The sequence below is a fragment of the Sycon ciliatum genome, chromosome 11 (assembly GCF_964019385.1).
Source record: "Sycon ciliatum chromosome 11, ocSycCili1.1, whole genome shotgun sequence".
Lineage (NCBI taxonomy): Eukaryota > Metazoa > Porifera > Calcarea > Leucosolenida > Sycettidae > Sycon > Sycon ciliatum.
The window spans coordinates 24251510-24269703 of NC_088653.1; the positions used below are offsets into that span (position 1 = coordinate 24251510).

The 18194-nt window shown below is 56.3% G+C and overlaps 1 protein-coding gene across 1 annotated transcript in view; it reads left to right on the forward strand.

The window, feature by feature from the left end:
* LOC135827208 (uncharacterized) overlaps positions 1-18194 on the forward strand; it is a 76710-nt gene that overhangs the window by 54334 nt on the left and 4182 nt on the right. Inside the window, exons 25-28 of the mRNA XM_065339737.1 lie at positions 318-382; positions 826-12022; positions 14600-14790; positions 16111-16323. Of these exons, the coding sequence (XP_065195809.1) occupies positions 318-382; positions 826-12022; positions 14600-14790; positions 16111-16323 (11666 nt within the window). The remainder of the gene's footprint in view (positions 1-317; positions 383-825; positions 12023-14599; positions 14791-16110; positions 16324-18194) is intronic.

Below are 18194 nucleotides of genomic sequence, written 5' to 3' on the forward strand. Positions count from 1 at the left end.
CAGAAATAGATATATGTGGCGATAAGGCATGGCCAAATACACACCATCCTGCTGTCAATTCATCGAAAAATAGTCCCGCTGGATTTTCGAAACCCGGTTTTGGCCAAATTGTGCTGTCAATTCATCGAAAAATAGTCCCGCTGACCTTTCGAAACCTGGTTTTGGCCGAATTGTGCTGTCAATTCATCGAAAAATAGTCCCACTGGCTTTTCAAAACCCGGTTTTGGCCGAATTGTGGTTGTTTGACTCTGTGTACGTATTTGGATGCGTGCCTGTGTGTGTGTGTGTTTTTGTGTCGTGTTACTTTGTGTGAACAGTCATCGGCAAAGGCTATGCTTGGAATCCACCTGCTTTGGAGATCCACCCAGGCGACTCTGTCACGGTAAGCGTGCGCGCGCGCGCGCGTGTGTGTGTGTGTGTGTGTGTGTGGTGTGTGTGGTGTGTGTGTGTGTGTGTGTGTGTGTGTGTGTGTGTGTGTGTGTGTGTGTGTGTGTGCACACGTGCGCATGCATGCATGCATGCGTGTGAGTGTTTGTGACGACGTAATGTTGTGTATCTCAGGCACCAAACTAGTGCGTGACTTCATGCTGGGTTCTAGTTCATTGTGTCTCTACGCATTTCTTCCTTTACGATAGAGAGATTTCCCAAATTACCTAGAGTGCTCAACACCACAAGGATGGAGCATTACCACAAAAGCAGAAGAGAACAGAGACAACCGGCTAGGTCATTGTCGTAACACTGCGTTTCATGCACATAGCAGAAGCTAAGGCAATCCTCAGACGACTCATTTCCTGTGTTTCTGGACTGATTTGTCTTTTGTTGCAGTTCAAGTGGGAACAGCACGGCAGCGCCAAGACACCATTTAACATTCTACAGACAGCGGGGCCATCACCCTTGGATGGCCACAAGCCGCCCAGGGCATTCCAGAGTGGGACCACAGCATCACTCAGCGGCAATTACACGGTGCACCTTTGGGCGCTCGGCAAGTACATGTACAAATCCGCGCCGCCGTTGCCCAACGGTGACACAGCCAGCGGAACGATAATCGTGATTCCGCGCACAGTCACCAATATCACTGGCCCGGCAGCTTTGTTCGCCTTGCCAGGCCTGCTTGCGACAAACTCCAGCGGTTATGATCACGAGAGCCGCTTCATCGTCGTCGGCGGCAGTTCACGTAGCGTGCGTGTGTACGTGCGTGGCCGGGAAGTGGCGGCCGAGCCCACCAGACTCGACGCGGTGCAGCGCTGCCTGCATCTCGGCCAGCGCGACCCGAACATGCCGCAGCTCAACGCCAGCGTACGCCTGCTACGCCAGGTCTACGCCGATCACGTGCTGCGCTCCGCCCAGCAGAATCCGCACGTGCGCGCCCTGGGACGCTTGCTGCTGCAGAACGCCACGTATGGCAATGTTACCGACGATGATGTGCTTGCACTGCAGTCGCTGAGCGCGTTCCCCTCGTACGACGGTCACTCGGGCAACAGCTCCTGGGGTAACAGCTCCTGGCCCTGGGGCAACAGCTCCTGGGGCAATAGCTCCTGGCCCTGGGGTAACAGGTCCTGGCCCTGGGGCAACAGATCCTGGGGCAACAGTAACAGTTCCGCTGCTGGGGGCTCTGACAACTCGACGCAGCTTGGCGGCGGTGGAACGCGTATCTCCACGCACAACAGCACACACTTGCGAGTGGAGATGAACAACGGCAGCACGGTGGTGTACGTTGCCAGTCCGCCGAACGCAACACACGCAAGCCTCTCCGGGGCCCTGGCCTCACTGACCATGCTCTGGGACATGGTCTCCCGCGACGGCAAGGTATTGGCTGCAGAGGCTCTTAAGGGAGGGCTTGAGCAGGTAACCATGGCGATTGCCGCTCTGTACCGTATGTCCACGACGACGCCGCCGATCGCATACATCACAACGCACGACATGAGAGCTGTGCGGAGTTGCTTTAGCGCCAGGAACGTCACCTGGGACGCGCTGTTCCAACGGGCGGACGCCGCCTCCGTGCTCAACGCGAGCGTAGGCATTCGAAATGCCACACAGCGCGATGCTGCTGGTGCTGCTGTATCTCACGCCGCCAAGCCCAGTGCGTGCACACCGGTGGTGCTGTTCCGTGACTGGCTGTGGAGCCTCTTGTTGAGCAGCGGGTCCATCTCAACTACACATCACCAGTCCGATAATGAGTACCGATATGCACTGAACTCTTCACACTTGCAGCATCCAGAACAGCCTGGCAGCGGTGGTGGCGGGAATGATTCCGTCTCGTCGAAAGCAGCCAACAGCAGCATTGACGCGAAAGCGCTGCGCCAATGGCTTCTGAACAGCAGCGTTGCCGGCAGCAGAGATTACCCATCGATGAACGGGAGCATTGGCGACTACAGTATACGCCAGTGGATAATGGCCATCGAGAACACGAGTGCTTTTGTCAGCGAGGGCGAGTTGGAGAAGCGCTCCGCCGCACGGGAACTGCGTGGACACGCCGGCATTTGCCACGACGCATTGCTGAAGATCACGCTGGGTGATCGACACACATGGAGACAGAATACTCTCCAAGCCTTGCTGGCCCACCTGACGGCCATTCAACCTGGCGGCAGCAGCGCAAAGACAAGGGACGGCGAGTGGTGGCCTGAACAATCAAGGTCGTATGATCCCGCCTCATCGTCACCTCGCCAACAGCACAGTAGTTCTGAATGCGGTGGGAATTGTAGCTGGAGTGATCACCGTGGTAACCACTCATTATGCAACGACTCGTCTCCGGGTCGTGGTTGCCAACACGACCACCACCAGCATAACGAGAGCAGTGCCGGAAACGGTACGTTTGGCAACGACTCCACAATGCCCGCTTCGGAACGGTTTCTGCAGATGAGCATTACCTCACTGCTGACCGGTGACAAATTCTCATTAGCACGTGTACTACTGCACACGCTGCAGAGAACCCCCGACTTGAAGTACCGTAATGCCGCCGTCACCGCAGCCATGCCCAGCAGTTACGACACACATGCGCATGACGACTACGAGTCGTCGTCGGCGTCGTGGCGGGACACTCTTGCTGCACGACTGGCGCGTATGTTCCTCCGCCGTCTCGTCTCGTCCGTGATGACGGAAGCGTACGGAAAGTGCTCCGTCAGCTCGCGGCCTCCTCAGGAGGGAAGCTGCCTGCCACAGATTTCTGATCGCACAGACATGCTGAAGTATATGGTACGACCAGCAGCAGCCTCAACAACACCGTCTAGTGGCGAAGCGTATGTTGGTGTGAGTGGCAGAATGATGGACTGGCCCGATCGTAGCGACGTACGTTTCCAATTCCTGTACGACGACGTTTGCTCCACTCCGTCGGTGTTCGCCGTCGACGACTTCCAGGATCTGCTGTATTTGGACGTGAGCATTGGCGACGCACTGCCGTGTCATTTGAGCGTGCGGGTTGGTAGTGAGGCGGCCCGCTGCCACATTGTCTACGCCAGCGCGCGTCTGATCGTCTGCAAGCCGGTGATGTCGTGGCGCGACTCCGTGCTGGTCGCCTACCCGGTACGTCTGTTCGTGGAGCCGTATGGGCAGGCGTTGCCGCGAGTGTCACATTTTGCCTCGTCCAGTGCCTCCCTGCCCGGAAATCTCACCTACTCGTTCCACCCGGTCGTGGAAGCCGTCTCGCCGGCAAAGCTGTCCCTCGGCGGCGGCGGATTGCTGCACATTCGCGGCCGCAATCTTGTCGACGTGCGGCGCTCGAGTCGCTTGAATGTGACGCTGCTGGGCACAGCGAGCGGTGTGCGTGTCAACTGCGCGGTGGTGAAGGCGAACTTGAGTGATGTCGTGTGCAGGCTGGAGAGCTCCGGGCGGCAGGGCACGCACCCGGCTGACACGTACTACATTCGGCTGGAGATGAGCGTGCAGGGCTATCCACAGCGGGAGTCCTACCACCACGTGTGCTCCTCGGACGCATGCCTGGTGAAGCTCAGCCGCTCAGCCACTCCATTCGTTACCGCCGTCAGCCCAGCCACTGTGAACAGCACAGACCATGGTACGCTTTTCACCCTGCGTGGACACTTCCCCACTCGCAACCTCAGCCATTACAATCGCCACGGCAATGATGATCTCGTGGTTCGCATCGGCCGACGTCGCTGCCGCATCGTTGAGCTGAGCAATGACAACACCACTGGTGACAATGACATCATAGTGTGCATGGCGAACAGCACGATAGTGAGCGGCGTGAACCGGGTGGACGTGTCGAGTACAAGCCTCGGCGACGGCGTCAGCAACGCCACCGTGATCAGCAACGGTAAGCTGACGCTGAGCAGCTCAACGAGCAGTATTCACGGTGGCCTGAGATTAGTAGTGCGTGGTGCTGGCTTCGACTGCAAGAACTCCAGCCTTGCCCCGTCACTGTCGCCATTACCACCTCTAGCAGCAGATAATGACAGCTTGTTGATTGAGATCGGTGGGAAGCCGTGCAGACTGGTGGACTGCCACGACACGTACGTGACATGCATCACGCCCCCGCACGACGCAGGCGTCTACAACCTGGTCGTCTACTTTGACGGCGCCGCGTTCTCGCTTGCCACCACGCTGGTGTACAACTCGTCTAGCAAGGCCACGCCCGCGATTGCCTCGACGAGCGTGAGCGAGGCACGGGGCGGGGAGAACGTAACCGTGTTCGGGAGTGGACTGAACGGCGGCACGTTGACTATAAGTATTGGTGGTGTGAAGGTGACGGCTGCGGCGGCCACCTTGCACGCCTCAGCAGCATCTCAGGTCGTCATCCGCATGCCAGCGCTGGTCGGTGGCACATACAATGTCAGCGGCCTGGTCGACAGCAAGGGCAAGACCAATAATGACGTCGTAATATCCGCTCCCCTCGTCGTCATGGCAGTGACTCCCAGCCTCGTCAGCTTGGCGGGCGGTGCCAATCTCACAGTCTTCGGTTACGGATTTCAGGGCGAGAATGCGGCGAGGGTAGGCGTGACCGTCTGTGGACAGCCATGTAGCACGGTGTACGTGTCGTCCGCCGAGGAGCTTCACTGCGTTGCCCCGCCAGTCGCTGTGCGTAACAATGGCAACAACGACGACAATCGCACATGTCACGTCACCGTGACAACCCCCACGGCGTCCGCGACGCTTAACGGCTCGGTGACGTATTCGTCCAGCGTCTCACCCGTAGTGCACTCGGTGAGTCCGACGCGTGGCGGAACCGGAGGCGGAACGCTTATCACGATCGCCGGAAGCGGCTTCGCCAATGGCAGCCGCGTGACCATCAACGGCTCCGACTGCGAAATCGTCAACGTCACGTCCACCGCGATCAGCTGCTACACAGGTCAGCACAGGGGTACGGTCACCTCTGCCGTTCAGGTACTCGTGCCCGGTCTCGGCCTGGCCCTCAACCCCGGGCACAACGGTGGTGACGGCGTCGCGTCCTTTTTCTACGTTGACGTCTGGAGCTCGCCGTTCACGTGGGGCCTTAAGAGCCCACCTGGTCGCGGAGACCTTGTGGTGGTTGAGGCTGGACAGACAATACTACTGGACACGAGCACGGCGGTGCTTAAGGCGTTGCTGGTGAAGGGTGGCGCGCTGGTCTTCGATCACGACGCCGACGACATCGTGCTACGGGCGGAGAACATCATCGTCACCGAAGGCGGCCGCATCGAAATCGGCACGGAGAGGAGACCGTTCCTGAACCGCGCCTCGATCATGATGTACGGCCACCGCCTGTCCACCGAGATACCGCTGTACGGGGCGAAGACGCTCGCCGTGCGACACGGAACGTTGGACGTTCACGGCCGCCCTATGAACGTCACCTGGACGAAGCTGGCCGTCACGGCGCACGAAAACGACACGAGCATCGAGCTGGTCGACGCGGTCGATTGGGAAGTCGGCGGAAAGGTGGCAATCGCCGCCACGGGTCATCATCCGCACGAAAACGAGGAGCGGACGATCGCCGCGGTGCTCGATGGCGGACGGCGCCTAGAGCTGACGGAACCGCTGCGCTATCGTCACATTAGCCTTGTGCAGACGCTGGCCGAGAAGACGGTGGAGACTCGCGGCGAGGTTGGCTACCTAACACGCAACGTTGTCATAGAGGGCAATCGAGATGCCACGTGGGACCAGGAAATTGACGCGTGTCCGCGGGTTTTCGACGCCGGTCAGTTTGCCACGCAGACATGCTTCCAGGGTCGATACGGCGCCGAGACAGACTCCGACCAGTTTGGCTCGCACGTGATTCTTTTCGCCGACAAGCCGGTGCATGGGCGCATCGTGGGCCGATTCAGCTACGCCGAAGTGAGACACGCCGGTCAGGCGTTCATGCTGGGCCGCTACCCGATCCACTTTCACATGTCGGGCGACGTGAACGGTAGCTATGTGCGCGGCTGCGCGGTGCACCACACGTTCAACCGTGCCGTCACCATCCACGGCGTGCACAACCTGCTGGTGGAGGAGAACGTGGCGTTCCACAACATGGGCCACGCGTTTTTCCTGGAGGACGGTATCGAGACCGGCACACTCATCAAGCACAATCTGGGTATCTTCACGCAGTCGTCGTCCAGTCTTCTCAACGTCGACGTTACCCCCGCAACGTACTGGATCACCAACCCGCTGAATCGCGTTGTCGACAACGCGGCCGCTGGCGGCACACACTTTGGCTACTGGTTCCGTCTTCCCGAGCACCCTGAGGGGCCGAGCTTCGACGCGAGCGTCTGCGTGCGCGTGCTGCCGCTGCTCGAGTTCCGCGGCAACTCGGCGCACAGCTACGGCCGGTACGGACTGTGGGTGTTCCGCGAGTGGTTCCCGCGCCGGAGCGGCGGCTGCTCGGGAGCAAAGTGGCGCGCCGAGGAGACGGCTCACCTTCGCGACTTCACCGTGTGGAACACGGAAAGGGGAGTTGAGGTGTCTACTGGCGGTGCCATACAGTTCGTCAATATGACCTCGCTGGATAACAGAGACTCCGGCGTAGAGTTTCATAAACTGGTTACCACGTGGCAGGTCGGCACTGCGGGCGTTCGCGACAGCCTCGTCGTCGGTTATAGCAACGTGAGTCGCGAGGGAGACTGGCCGCGCGCGACCAAACACGGGTCGAAGAGCCCTAGCTCTTCCTACTATACGGTTCGCAATACCACCATGCTCAATTTCAACATGTCTGGCTCCGTGGCGTTTGCGGCCTGTGGCGACTGCAAACCGGAGCAGGGTGGCTTCGAGTCACGCTATTCGGGCATCCGCTACCTCAACTCGCCCAATCAGGTCGGCTTCAAGTGGCAGCACGAGGCGATATTCAGCGACCAGGACGGTACCCTGTCGGGTCGGGGCCGCCCGGGGTCGATTGTCCCGACCTGCGGGCTGTACAACCCGGCAACATGCCACCGCTATGCGTCCGGGTACACGCTGCCTGAGAATATGTTCTGCGAGGCCAGCGAGCATTTCTTCCGCGTACGGTGGATTAAGCCAAAGCCAGTTTCGCTGGAGGGGCGCGGCATGACGTTACAAAGCCAGTTTGGTCACAGCAGCTCTAACTACTTCAAGCGGCTTCCGAAAAAGGTTATGGGTTGGATGGCCATTCTAGCTAGTGGCTATACATATGAGATTGGCTGGAAGGACAGTCCGCTACTGACCAATGTATCGTACACCGCAGAGGTGAGTGAGATGAAAACTACGGACAGTGTTGTAATCCGCCACGAGGTCGCTCAGCAAATTGACCAAGTTCAAATTCTCAACGGTGTCAAGCGCAACGCCACGCTGGGGTCCCTGGCGAACGCCGGCCACGGCGACTGGAACCAACGTGACGAAACGCGCCACGTCTATCGGATGATCAACGGGACCAACAGGAGCGTCGCGCATAACGCCAGCTACATCTCATATGCCGTGACGGGCGAGGGCGTTGACGAGAGTCGCGCTTGCTGCAAGGCAGTCAACTACAAGATCTATCAATGCTACTATCCGCATTGCGCCCAGGGTCCCAAGCAGGTCGAAGTCGACGACCGAAACCCTCCAGCTAGGAGCCCGGGCAGCAACAACACTGTCCTGTGGAGTGACCTGGCGGCAAAGTACCCGTTGGAATTCCCACCCAACACGCGGGACGTTGTCATCAACGCCACGCACCACGTCATCGTCGACGTGGGAATCCCGGCGCTCGCCAGCATCACCATATATGGCACACTGGAGTTTAATGCCTCGATGGATCACACGCTCCGCGCTGACTTCATCTTCGTCTACGGCGGGTCTCTGATCGCCGGCAACGAAACGCATCCCTTCTCCCAGAAGCTCCGGATTGTCCTGACGGGAAACGTGAGAACCCCCGAGGTATTCCTACCCAACGGGATCAACTACCCGGCCAAATCTCTGGCGGTTTTCGGCAGCCTCCGGTTATTCGGCGCCACGCGAACCGTCGTGCGCTCCTGGTGCGCTGCGGACGTAAGTGCCGGTTCACGGACGATAACTGTAATGGACCGCGTCGACTGGCAGCTCGGCGACGAGGTTGTGGTCGGCCCGACCGGGTTCGAGAGCGCGGAGGCCGAGAAACACGTCGTGGATCGCGTCTCTGCAGACGGTCTCACGCTGACGCTGCAATCGCCGCTACGCTACGCCCATGCCGGCGGGCATGACGGGGAGTTCTTCGTGGCCGCCGTCGTTGTGCTGCTCACTCGCAACATCGTGATCGACGGAGGTGACAAGGTCGCCAAGCCAAACTACTTTGGCGGACGCGTGGACGTTGGCAACCTTGGTTACGTGTCCCGCGACACGGGCCGACGTCACTCGTACCGCGGCCTAGCAACGCTGGTCGGCGTGGAGCTGGTGCGCTGCGGCCAGGAGTCATACACGGACGACGACCCGTTCGCGTCGGCGCTGTCGCACCGCGCGGCCATCGTGCTCGCTAGCTACTCGTCGATGGAGCGGTGCAGCGTTCACAACTCGCTCAACACGGCCATCGGCACCTACGGCACGCGCTACGTGAACCTGACGGACAACGTAGTGTACAGCACCGTGGGCACTTCCGTTCGCGTCAGCGGCATCGGTCATCGTCTCCACGGCAACACGGCCGTACGCATGCGGTTCCCGCCGACGTACGACGGGCGCACCGATCAGTCCTCGCTGCACTACCCGAGCCTGTACGACTTGCGCAGCTCGCGACTCCTGAGCCTGGAGAACAACGTGGGGGCCGGTTCCGAGCGTCTGGGTTTCCATATCGACGGCGAACCATGCCCGACGGAGGTGAACTTGGACGGAATGCCAGACGCGGACCCCGTGACTCGTTGGCACGGCAACTCCGTCATGGCGACGCTTCAAGGAGTGCATATCGGCGCCAAGGACGGCCTGAAGGGCTGCAGCCTGGTGTCCGGCTTCACCACGCGCGGCAACTACGAGCTGGGGGTGTTTGCCTACACGACATCCATGCTTGTCTTCAACAATCTGAGCGTGTACGACAACGGTGCCGGCCTGGTTGCCATCGTGTACCGCCCGACGGCCATACGGCACGTCACCAGCAATAAGAGAATCTACGTCATGAACAGCGTTATAGCGCCCACTTCGGGGAGCCCTACCCGCGCATGTTCAATGGCTCGGCCGGCGGCTGCTAACCACGAGCGTGTGTACGCGCCGCCAAGTGCTTCGGGGTCCGGTCGTCCGGGCCTCGTCACGTCCAGCTTCAACTCGGCCAAAAACCGAGCGCCGAAGTCGGACTGGATCGTCGTCGATCACGATCCGGCCATCAGCGGCGAGACGGACGTCTACCGCGTGCGCTTCACCGGGTTCAAGGACCGCCAGTGCGGCAGGCGCACGGCGCACGACGTGGCCATCATGTCGAATCCGAAATCCGACGACGCGCAGCACCCGATGAACCTGATCCGATGCACAGTGGACAACACACTGGCTAACAACACTCTGTACTACCACAATCCGCGTCTGGCTAAGGTCAACCCGTCGGATTGCGTAGATATGGACTGCGACGGTCTGAAGCACAGCCTGGTTACGGACGTCACCGGGGAGGTGTTTGGCGGTCGCGGCGTCAGCGTCATCGGCCGCGCCGAGTTTGAGTGGAACGGCGATCGACGCCGCGGCCTGGGTGACTATCGCATCCCCAAAGCGCTGCTCACCGCCGCCAACGGCTCCAAGTTGGACGTCGACGCCGTCGTGCCGCATAAGGGCGTAGTGCGCGGCAACCGCACGCACAGCGCGTGCACGTGGAACGCGGCGTGGAACGCGCACCGCTGCCACGACCTGCAGCACAAGATGATCGTGATCGAAAGCCTCGACGGCGACACACAGGTCCGTCGTTTGTCGCCGGTATCGTTGTCCGCAGCCGGCTACATAGACCTGTTGAACGGTCCACAAGACCACGGCTGGTGTGATGGCTATACATGCCAGGAGCGCATCTCCACATTCTTCGGGCTCGTGGCAAGGAACCTCCACTACACCGTCCACTTCTCGTCGACGGGTCCGGAGCGGATGCGAGTCCACGTGCTGAACGGCGAGCCGTCGCACGCTATCCGTGTAAGCGTGTTCCAGTCGGCGGTCCAACGCTACGACATCTACAGCAATGGGCGTCTTGTGCCGGCTACCAATCAACAGCGCAACAAGGCCGGTAAGCTCGTCTACATTCGAAAGGATCCGAACCTGCCGGACGATCAGCTCATACCGAAGCTCGGCACGCACCCGCATGCCTCCAACTACATGGATCGCGACACGAAGCTGCTGCACGTGATCGTGAACAGCTCCGTCGGTCCGGTGGAGATTCGTCGCGTCGCTGCCGTCGTCCTGGACCTGGAGATCCCCACTGAGGTGACGGTGGACGAGTTCTTCGCGGAGAAGATCGTGCGCAACCTTGCCGCTCTGCTCAAGGTGCCGGAGAGTAAGATACGTCTCGTGGACGTGGTGAGCGAACGGTCCAGCTCAGGGCGTACCAGACGCGCCACGGCCGGGACGCAAAAGCTCCAATTCATCATCGCCGATGACGCCGAGGAGGTGATTGCCGCTCCCCTGCAGGAAACTGTCAATGGCACGACGGACGATACAGCATCGGTTGCCTCGACGACTCAGTCCGTCCCCGTCTCGTCGAGTCCGGCGAATGTCAGTGGTAATCCCTTTGCGGCCACATCACCATCCAGCCACCTACAACACACTGGGATAAGCTCTCCAACAGCAGGAACAGTAGACGCGACTGCTGCGTCGTCATCGTCAATCCTGCAACTGGAAGGCGCGCTTGAGACGTTTGTCACTGCTCTCCAGTCCAATCAGCTCAGCGCATCCCTGAACGTCTCTGTTGTCGGGGCAACGGTCACCGAGCCTGTGAAACCTCCACCTCCCCCGCCGCCACTGGCGACAAATGAATCCGTGAGCGCAGCCGCCGTGAACGCCACCAACCAAACCATCGCCGCGAGACAGCTCCAGGACGCCGAGTCGGAGGTGGCGGCAGTGTCCGATATCGTCCTGTCCGTTCCCAACAGCATGGTGATTGACGTACAGCCGTCAGCCCGGGTTGCCGAAGGAGTCGTCTTTCCCTCGCAACCCTCTGTATCAGTACTCGACTCCAGCGGTAGCGTTGTGCAGAATCTGGGTCTCAGCTCGTCGCCATGGCGGCTGAGAGTTTCTCTTGCGAGCGGCGGTTCGGGGCTGCGCGGAACGACAGAGATCGCGTTTGCACACGGTCATGCCAACTACACGGATCTCTACATTGACTCTCCGGACGTGAGCGCTGAGCTGCGATTCGACGTTGTCAGTCCAGCCAGTGTGGCCTTCACGGCAGTGTCTAGCAACATAGTCACGGTGAAGCGCAGTATCGAGGTGCACGTCACCAACAAGCCAGCGTACGTCGTGTCCGATATTGCTGCGCCGTCAGGGACGCCCGCGTCCGTGTTTGCGGTGGAGATTCGCGACACCGTAACTCACGCACGCGTGACGGATCACGGCTGGCAGCCCGGCCGTCGCTGGTTCATCACGCCAACACTGCTGAGCAGCGGTGATCTAGCGGCACGGCATGTCAGTGTCAGGTCTGGCGCGACCAGCGTAGAGCTGCGCCAGGGCTACGCCAACTTCTCCCGTCTCATCCTGGCGGGTTAGTGTGTAGCACATCATGCAGCCATTGTCCTGTGCAGGGTTCAACAAATATTCGGTGCATAATGTATTTTCGGCTATTTTTGGCTATTTTAGGTCTGGGCATAGTTGGTCGAAAATTTGTTGTGGCCGAAATTTTGTTTTGCAAGGTTCAGTAATCAGTATGTTTACAGGTATACAGGTATACAGGGGGCAGCAGCACCGGCCTAAAATTTAATGCGGCCGAAATGTGTTTTAGCCCTGGGTGGCCGAAATGTGTTTTAGCCCTGGGTGGCCGAAATGTGTTTTAGCCCTGGGTGGCCGAAATATGTTTTAGCCCTGGGTGGCCGAAATGTGTTTTAGCCCTGGGTGGCCGAAATGTGTTTTAGCCCTGGGTGGCCGAAATGTGTTTTAGCCCTGGGTGGCCGAAATGTGTTTTAGCCCTGGGTGGCCGAAATGTGTTTTAGCCCTGGGTGGCCGAAATGTGTTTTAGCCCTGGGTGGCCGAAATGTGTTTTAGCCCTGGGTGGCCGAAATGTGTTTTAGCCCTGGGTGGCCGAAATGTGTTTTAGCCCTGGGTGGCCGAAATGTGTTTTAGCCCTGGGTGGCCGAAATGTGTTTTAGCCCTGGGTGGCCGAAATGTGTTTTAGCCCTGGGTGGCCGAAATGTGTTTTAGCCCTGGGTGGCCGAAATGTGTTTTAGCCCTGGGTGGCCGAAATGTGTTTTAGCCCTGGGTGGCCGAAATGTGTTTTAGCCCTGGGTGGCCGAAATGTGTTTTAGCCCTGGGTGGCCGAAATGTGTTTTAGCCCTGGGTGGCCGAAATGTGTTTTAGCCCTGGGTGGCCGAAATGTGTTTTAGCCCTGGGTGGCCGAAATGTGTTTTAGCCCTGGGTGGCCGAAATGTGTTTTAGCCCTGGGTGGCCGAAATGTGTTTTAGCCCTGGGTGGCCGAAATGTGTTTTAGCCCTGGGTGGCCGAAATGTGTTTTAGCCCTGGGTGGCCGAAATGTGTTTTAGCCCTGGGTGGCCGAAATGTGTTTTAGCCCTGGGTGGCCGAAATGTGTTTTAGCCCTGGGTGGCCGAAATGTGTTTTAGCCCTGGGTGGCCGAAATGTGTTTTAGCCCTGGGTGGCCGAAATGTGTTTTAGCCCTGGGTGGCCGAAATGTGTTTTAGCCCTGGGTGGCCGAAATGTGTTTTAGCCCTGGGTGGCCGAAATGTGTTTTAGCCCTGGGTGGCCGAAATGTGTTTTAGCCCTGGGTGGCCGAAATGTGTTTTAGCCCTGGGTGGCCGAAATGTGTTTTAGCCCTGGGTGGCCGAAATGTGTTTTAGCCCTGGGTGGCCGAAATGTGTTTTAGCCCTGGGTGGCCGAAATGTGTTTTAGCCCTGGGTGGCCGAAATGTGTTTTAGCCCTGGGTGGCCGAAATGTGTTTTAGCCCTGGGTGGCCGAAATGTGTTTTAGCCCTGGGTGGCCGAAATGTGTTTTAGCCCTGGGTGGCCGAAATGTGTTTTAGCCCTGGGTGGCCGAAATGTGTTTTAGCCCTGGGTGGCCGAAATGTGTTTTAGCCCTGGGTGGCCGAAATGTGTTTTAGCCCTGGGTGGCCGAAATGTGTTTTAGCCCTGGGTGGCCGAAATGTGTTTTAGCCCTGGGTGGCCGAAATGTGTTTTAGCCCTGGGTGGCCGAAATGTGTTTTAGCCCTGGGTGGCCGAAATGTGTTTTAGCCCTGGGTGGCCGAAATATGTTTTAGCCCTGGGTGGCCGAAATATGTTTTAGCCCTGGGTGGCCGAAATGTGTTTTAGCCCTGGGTGGCCGAAATGTGTTTTAGCCCTGGGTGGCCGAAATGTGTTTTAGCCCTGGGTGGCCGAAATGTGTTTTAGCCCTGGGTGGCCGAAATGTGTTTTAGGCCTTTTAGCCCTGGGTGGCCGAAAATTGAACGGGTCGAAAGTTCGTAGACTTACAGTAGGGTCTAGGATGTGCAGGGTTATAACATGATATGGGTTTTTATTTATTTTATTTATTTTTTTATTTTTTTATTGGGAACACAGCCCTACAAAGAGACATGTGGAGACAAACACAAAACAAGACACAGGGAATGTAGGGACGACGTGCCGATGTGCCGGGAGCAACTCGACCGACCAGGGGTTATAAGTACTGCTCAATGATATTCAGTCGCAGAGTCACTCAGGTACACGCCGCCGGGCGTTGCGCAGCCCTAGACCTGCGAACATCGGGCTTCGGAATGATGCAAAGTGCAAACTGAAGTGACGCGACTGCATTTATTGAGCAGGATTGTACAATGGTGTGGATTATACCATGGCGTACAGGGTTTTACACGTACTGTGGTGGAAGGTTATACTGCAAACGGGAACATCCGGAAGAACAATTGACTGTCACTACCCGGACTCGAATCGTTAGGCGTTAGGCGTTAGGCGCTGCATCTGCCGCTAGGGTATACCGGGTGTTAGCGACCGTCGTGAGTTCCCTTCGGGAACGGACACGATAATTATTTACCTTTTTTTACCCGGACTCGAACCAGGAACCTTCGCTTGAGGCCAGCGACGCTCTAACCGCTGAGATATGTATTACTCTGCCGTCTGCTTTTCAGGTTATGGCACTGGAGCACAGTTAATCTTCCAGCTAAGCACCACACCTACGTCGACGTACAGCGGCACCCTGCTGATCAGCGAGAAGTTTGAGGTTCGACAATCCTCTAATATCACACTGACATTCCAGGCTGACTATAATGATGTGGTGCTGGGGCGCCTCGCGGAGTTCAAGGCCGACATGAAGAGACAGGTATTGCATTGATCACCTCTCTGTGTGTACGAACATGTGTATTTATTTTTATTTTTATTTTTTACCAGCAAATACAGATTGCAAATTCAAATTTGGACTTCATCGAGAATTTCAAAGTATTAGGAAATTAGACGCCACATGCCTCGTACTGCTCTCGGTAACCCTGCTCTTTTCTCGCCGAAACTCAACACTTGCAAGCCAGACACGAAAGAAAGAAAAAATCATCAGTCACCCAGCAAACACAGCCCTACTAATAATCAGGGAAAGAAGACAACTAAAGTGACACTGGACAACAAGACAAGGGCGGTTACTGAGTATACATTGTGTTTGTATCTCTCACGACTGAGGCTGTTATTCATGAAGTTTACTACATGCGGCAGAGTGAGGGTTGGATGAGGAGGGGTTTCAGGTGTTCCGCGAAACCCCCTAAATTACACTACTACTGGCAACCATATGCGTGTCCGTGTAAATGTATGGGCTATTCAGTTTCGACTATCCTGGAACCCCCTCCCCTGTAGAGATCGCTGGATCCGCCGCTGTGCAGTAGATTGAGGGTTTGACGAGGAGGGGTTCGGGCAAGAGTGCGGCCACATCTATTATAACATTCACATCCCCAAATTTTTGAAACTCGGATGTTGAGTCTAAAATGACTGTGTAATAGTATCTAGTTACAATGGAGGACAGTTACTCTCAGCTCGTATCCATGTATCCTTTTCCTTTCTACATCCCACATGTTTTCATCATTTGGCCCAGTTTCAGCGAGAATAGACTTTCGGGTGAAATACTTTTTTGTGGGAAGCGTCATTTTCCTCTGCCAAGGTAAAACTCTTGCTGCACTCTGCTTCACTGTACGCATCCAAGTGAATTTAGTTCAACGCGACAATGTAAGCTTTTGATCGCCCTGGGAGCCCGGGATGGCAGTTGACCATCGTGAGCAAAACTATCTTCAGACAAATTAACCACTAGCCCTCAATACTTCGAACATCAAGCGCCCCCGTGGACGACCCCACAAGAGATGGGTCTACAACATCAAAGAAGACCTCAAGCCTCTGAAAGTGCCGATTCAGGAATGCCTCAACCTCGCCACCAACAAGCAACTCTGGTTAACGATCATTGACAGATGCATGACCCCTGTATGATTTGTTTATGCGGGTAATATGCGACCTGTTCATATTATTGTTAACCACTAGACAACATGCATTTAACCTTGCCGTAACGGCAACTCGCCAATGACAACACTTCTCTCTTGGCTGGTGGAGGGTCGTTATTATGGACTGTGCACAATGTATCTGTGCTTTGTTCCACCGTCTTTCCTCGCAGCTAGATGCCGCGACACCGGGATACACAAACACTATCTTGGACGTCAGAGCCGGCAGCGTGATTGTGGAGAGCCGACTTACAGCAGAGAGTGGCAATAGGACAGCTAGTGATGGCGTGGCTAATCTGAACAATGTGATCGCCAGTGGTCGTCTTACGGTTATCTCCAATGGAATTAACCTGGGTAGTCCGCATCTTGATAACTCCACTGAACCGGTAAGAGGTCTCTCTGTCTCTCTGTCTCTCTGTCTGTGTCTGTCTGTGTCTGTCTGTCTGTCTGTCTGTCTGTCTGCCTCTGTCTGTCTCTGTTTCTGCCTCTGTCTGTCTGTCTGTCTGTCTGTCTGTCTGTCTCTGTTTCTGCCTCTGTCTGTCTGTCTGTCTGTCTGACTGACTCTGTCTTTGTCTGTCTCTCTGTCTCCTTGTCCCTCTGTCTCTGTCAATATCCCTGCCACTGTCCCTATCACTGTCCCTGTCTGTCTGTCTGTCTGTCTGTCTCTGTCTGTCTCTGTCTCTGTGTCTCTACCTCTTTGCCTCTCTGCCCCTCTGTCTCTCTGTGCCTCTCCGTCTCTCTGTGTCTCTCCGTCTCTCTCTGTCTCTGTGCTTGTCTGTCTGTCTCTGTGCTTGTCTGTCTGTCTGTCTGTTTGTCTGTCTGTCTGTCTCTCTGTGTCTCTGTCTCGTTCTCCCCTTCCTCCCTTGTTCATGTTCAGCTTCCACTCAGTCTTGTATTTTATAATTGGTATTTTCTTTGCTATCAAATTGATAGCATTGTGTGCATACCCATCAGGCTATCTGTCTGTCATGTGTCTGTCCGTGTGTCAGTCTATCTATCTGTCTGTCGATCCATCAGTCCGTCCGTCCGTCCATCCATTTGTTTATCCATCCGTTCCTCTGACTGACTGTGCTTTTTTCATGAAAACACGGGCATGTCCTGGTGCGTGCTTGTGGCATTGAAGCCGAGACCTTTGGTCATTGGAGCCCTGGCACCTCACCATCATATCGCAGGCCCTACTCAGTAGCTGTTTTCTCTGTCCACATAATTATTTATTTTACGAGTTGGACTCGGATGGAGAGCCAAGGATCAATTTATAGAAAAGAAAAAAGGCTTTTGTGCACACGCGCATGTTGTCCAGGCGTCAGGGGCCCAGCCTCCCTGCCTATCCGACCCGTCACACACAGCAACGAAACTGAACTAAGAGTTCTACATAATTTCTTGACAAGACGGAGACGGACAGACAAGAAGACGGACACGACGAGGTAAACTGAAAACTGAAGAAAAAGACTAATGTTATGGCAGCATATGAGCATGCGCGCAATGCCGTAACCGTCACTTGGTTCATGTACAGAAGACTATACATGCAACCAAAACAATGCAACAAGGTCAAGACTAAACCACTACAAAATAAAACTAAAGAACAACATAACTAAGCCATGAAAAATCTTTCACTAATAGAACCGATACACAGCATACTCCCCACCAAAGACCTTTTCAGGGCTCTACGAGGACCGCACACACTGTGCCCTACGCGTATACGCCGCAAGCGTACTAATCAAACTAACTACAAGAGGCAACAAATAAACGGTCGACACGCCAACAAAACTACAACGAAAGTCAACGTCCGACAAGGGACAAACAAATGAACCTCATCAAACAAATCGAGCAAAACAAACTAATCGAGCAAATCGAACTAACAAACAAATCGCTGAACTCACAAACAAAAATCGAACAAATCGAACTCAAACAAATAACAGCAGGAGCACCTTCCAAACTCCGCGTCACACTCACATGGGGTTATTTATTCACGATGCGTGTTCCTTCGCACCGTCCTTGTCGTAGGAACCAGCCACTCCTCGCAGACGTTTATCCATCTTCATCTGCCCTAAGTGCATTCAGCTCCAACGGCTTCCGTCGCACCAACCTCGTTGTCTTGACCAGCCACCGCGCGGGACGTCCCTGCCCTCGGCGCATTCAACTCCGACGGACGAGCCACTCCTCGCAGATGTTTATCCATTTCATCTGCCCTCAGCTCAGACGACGTCGTTTTGGTGATTTGTTCTCGATGCGTTTTCCTTCGCACCGGAGTTCCTGC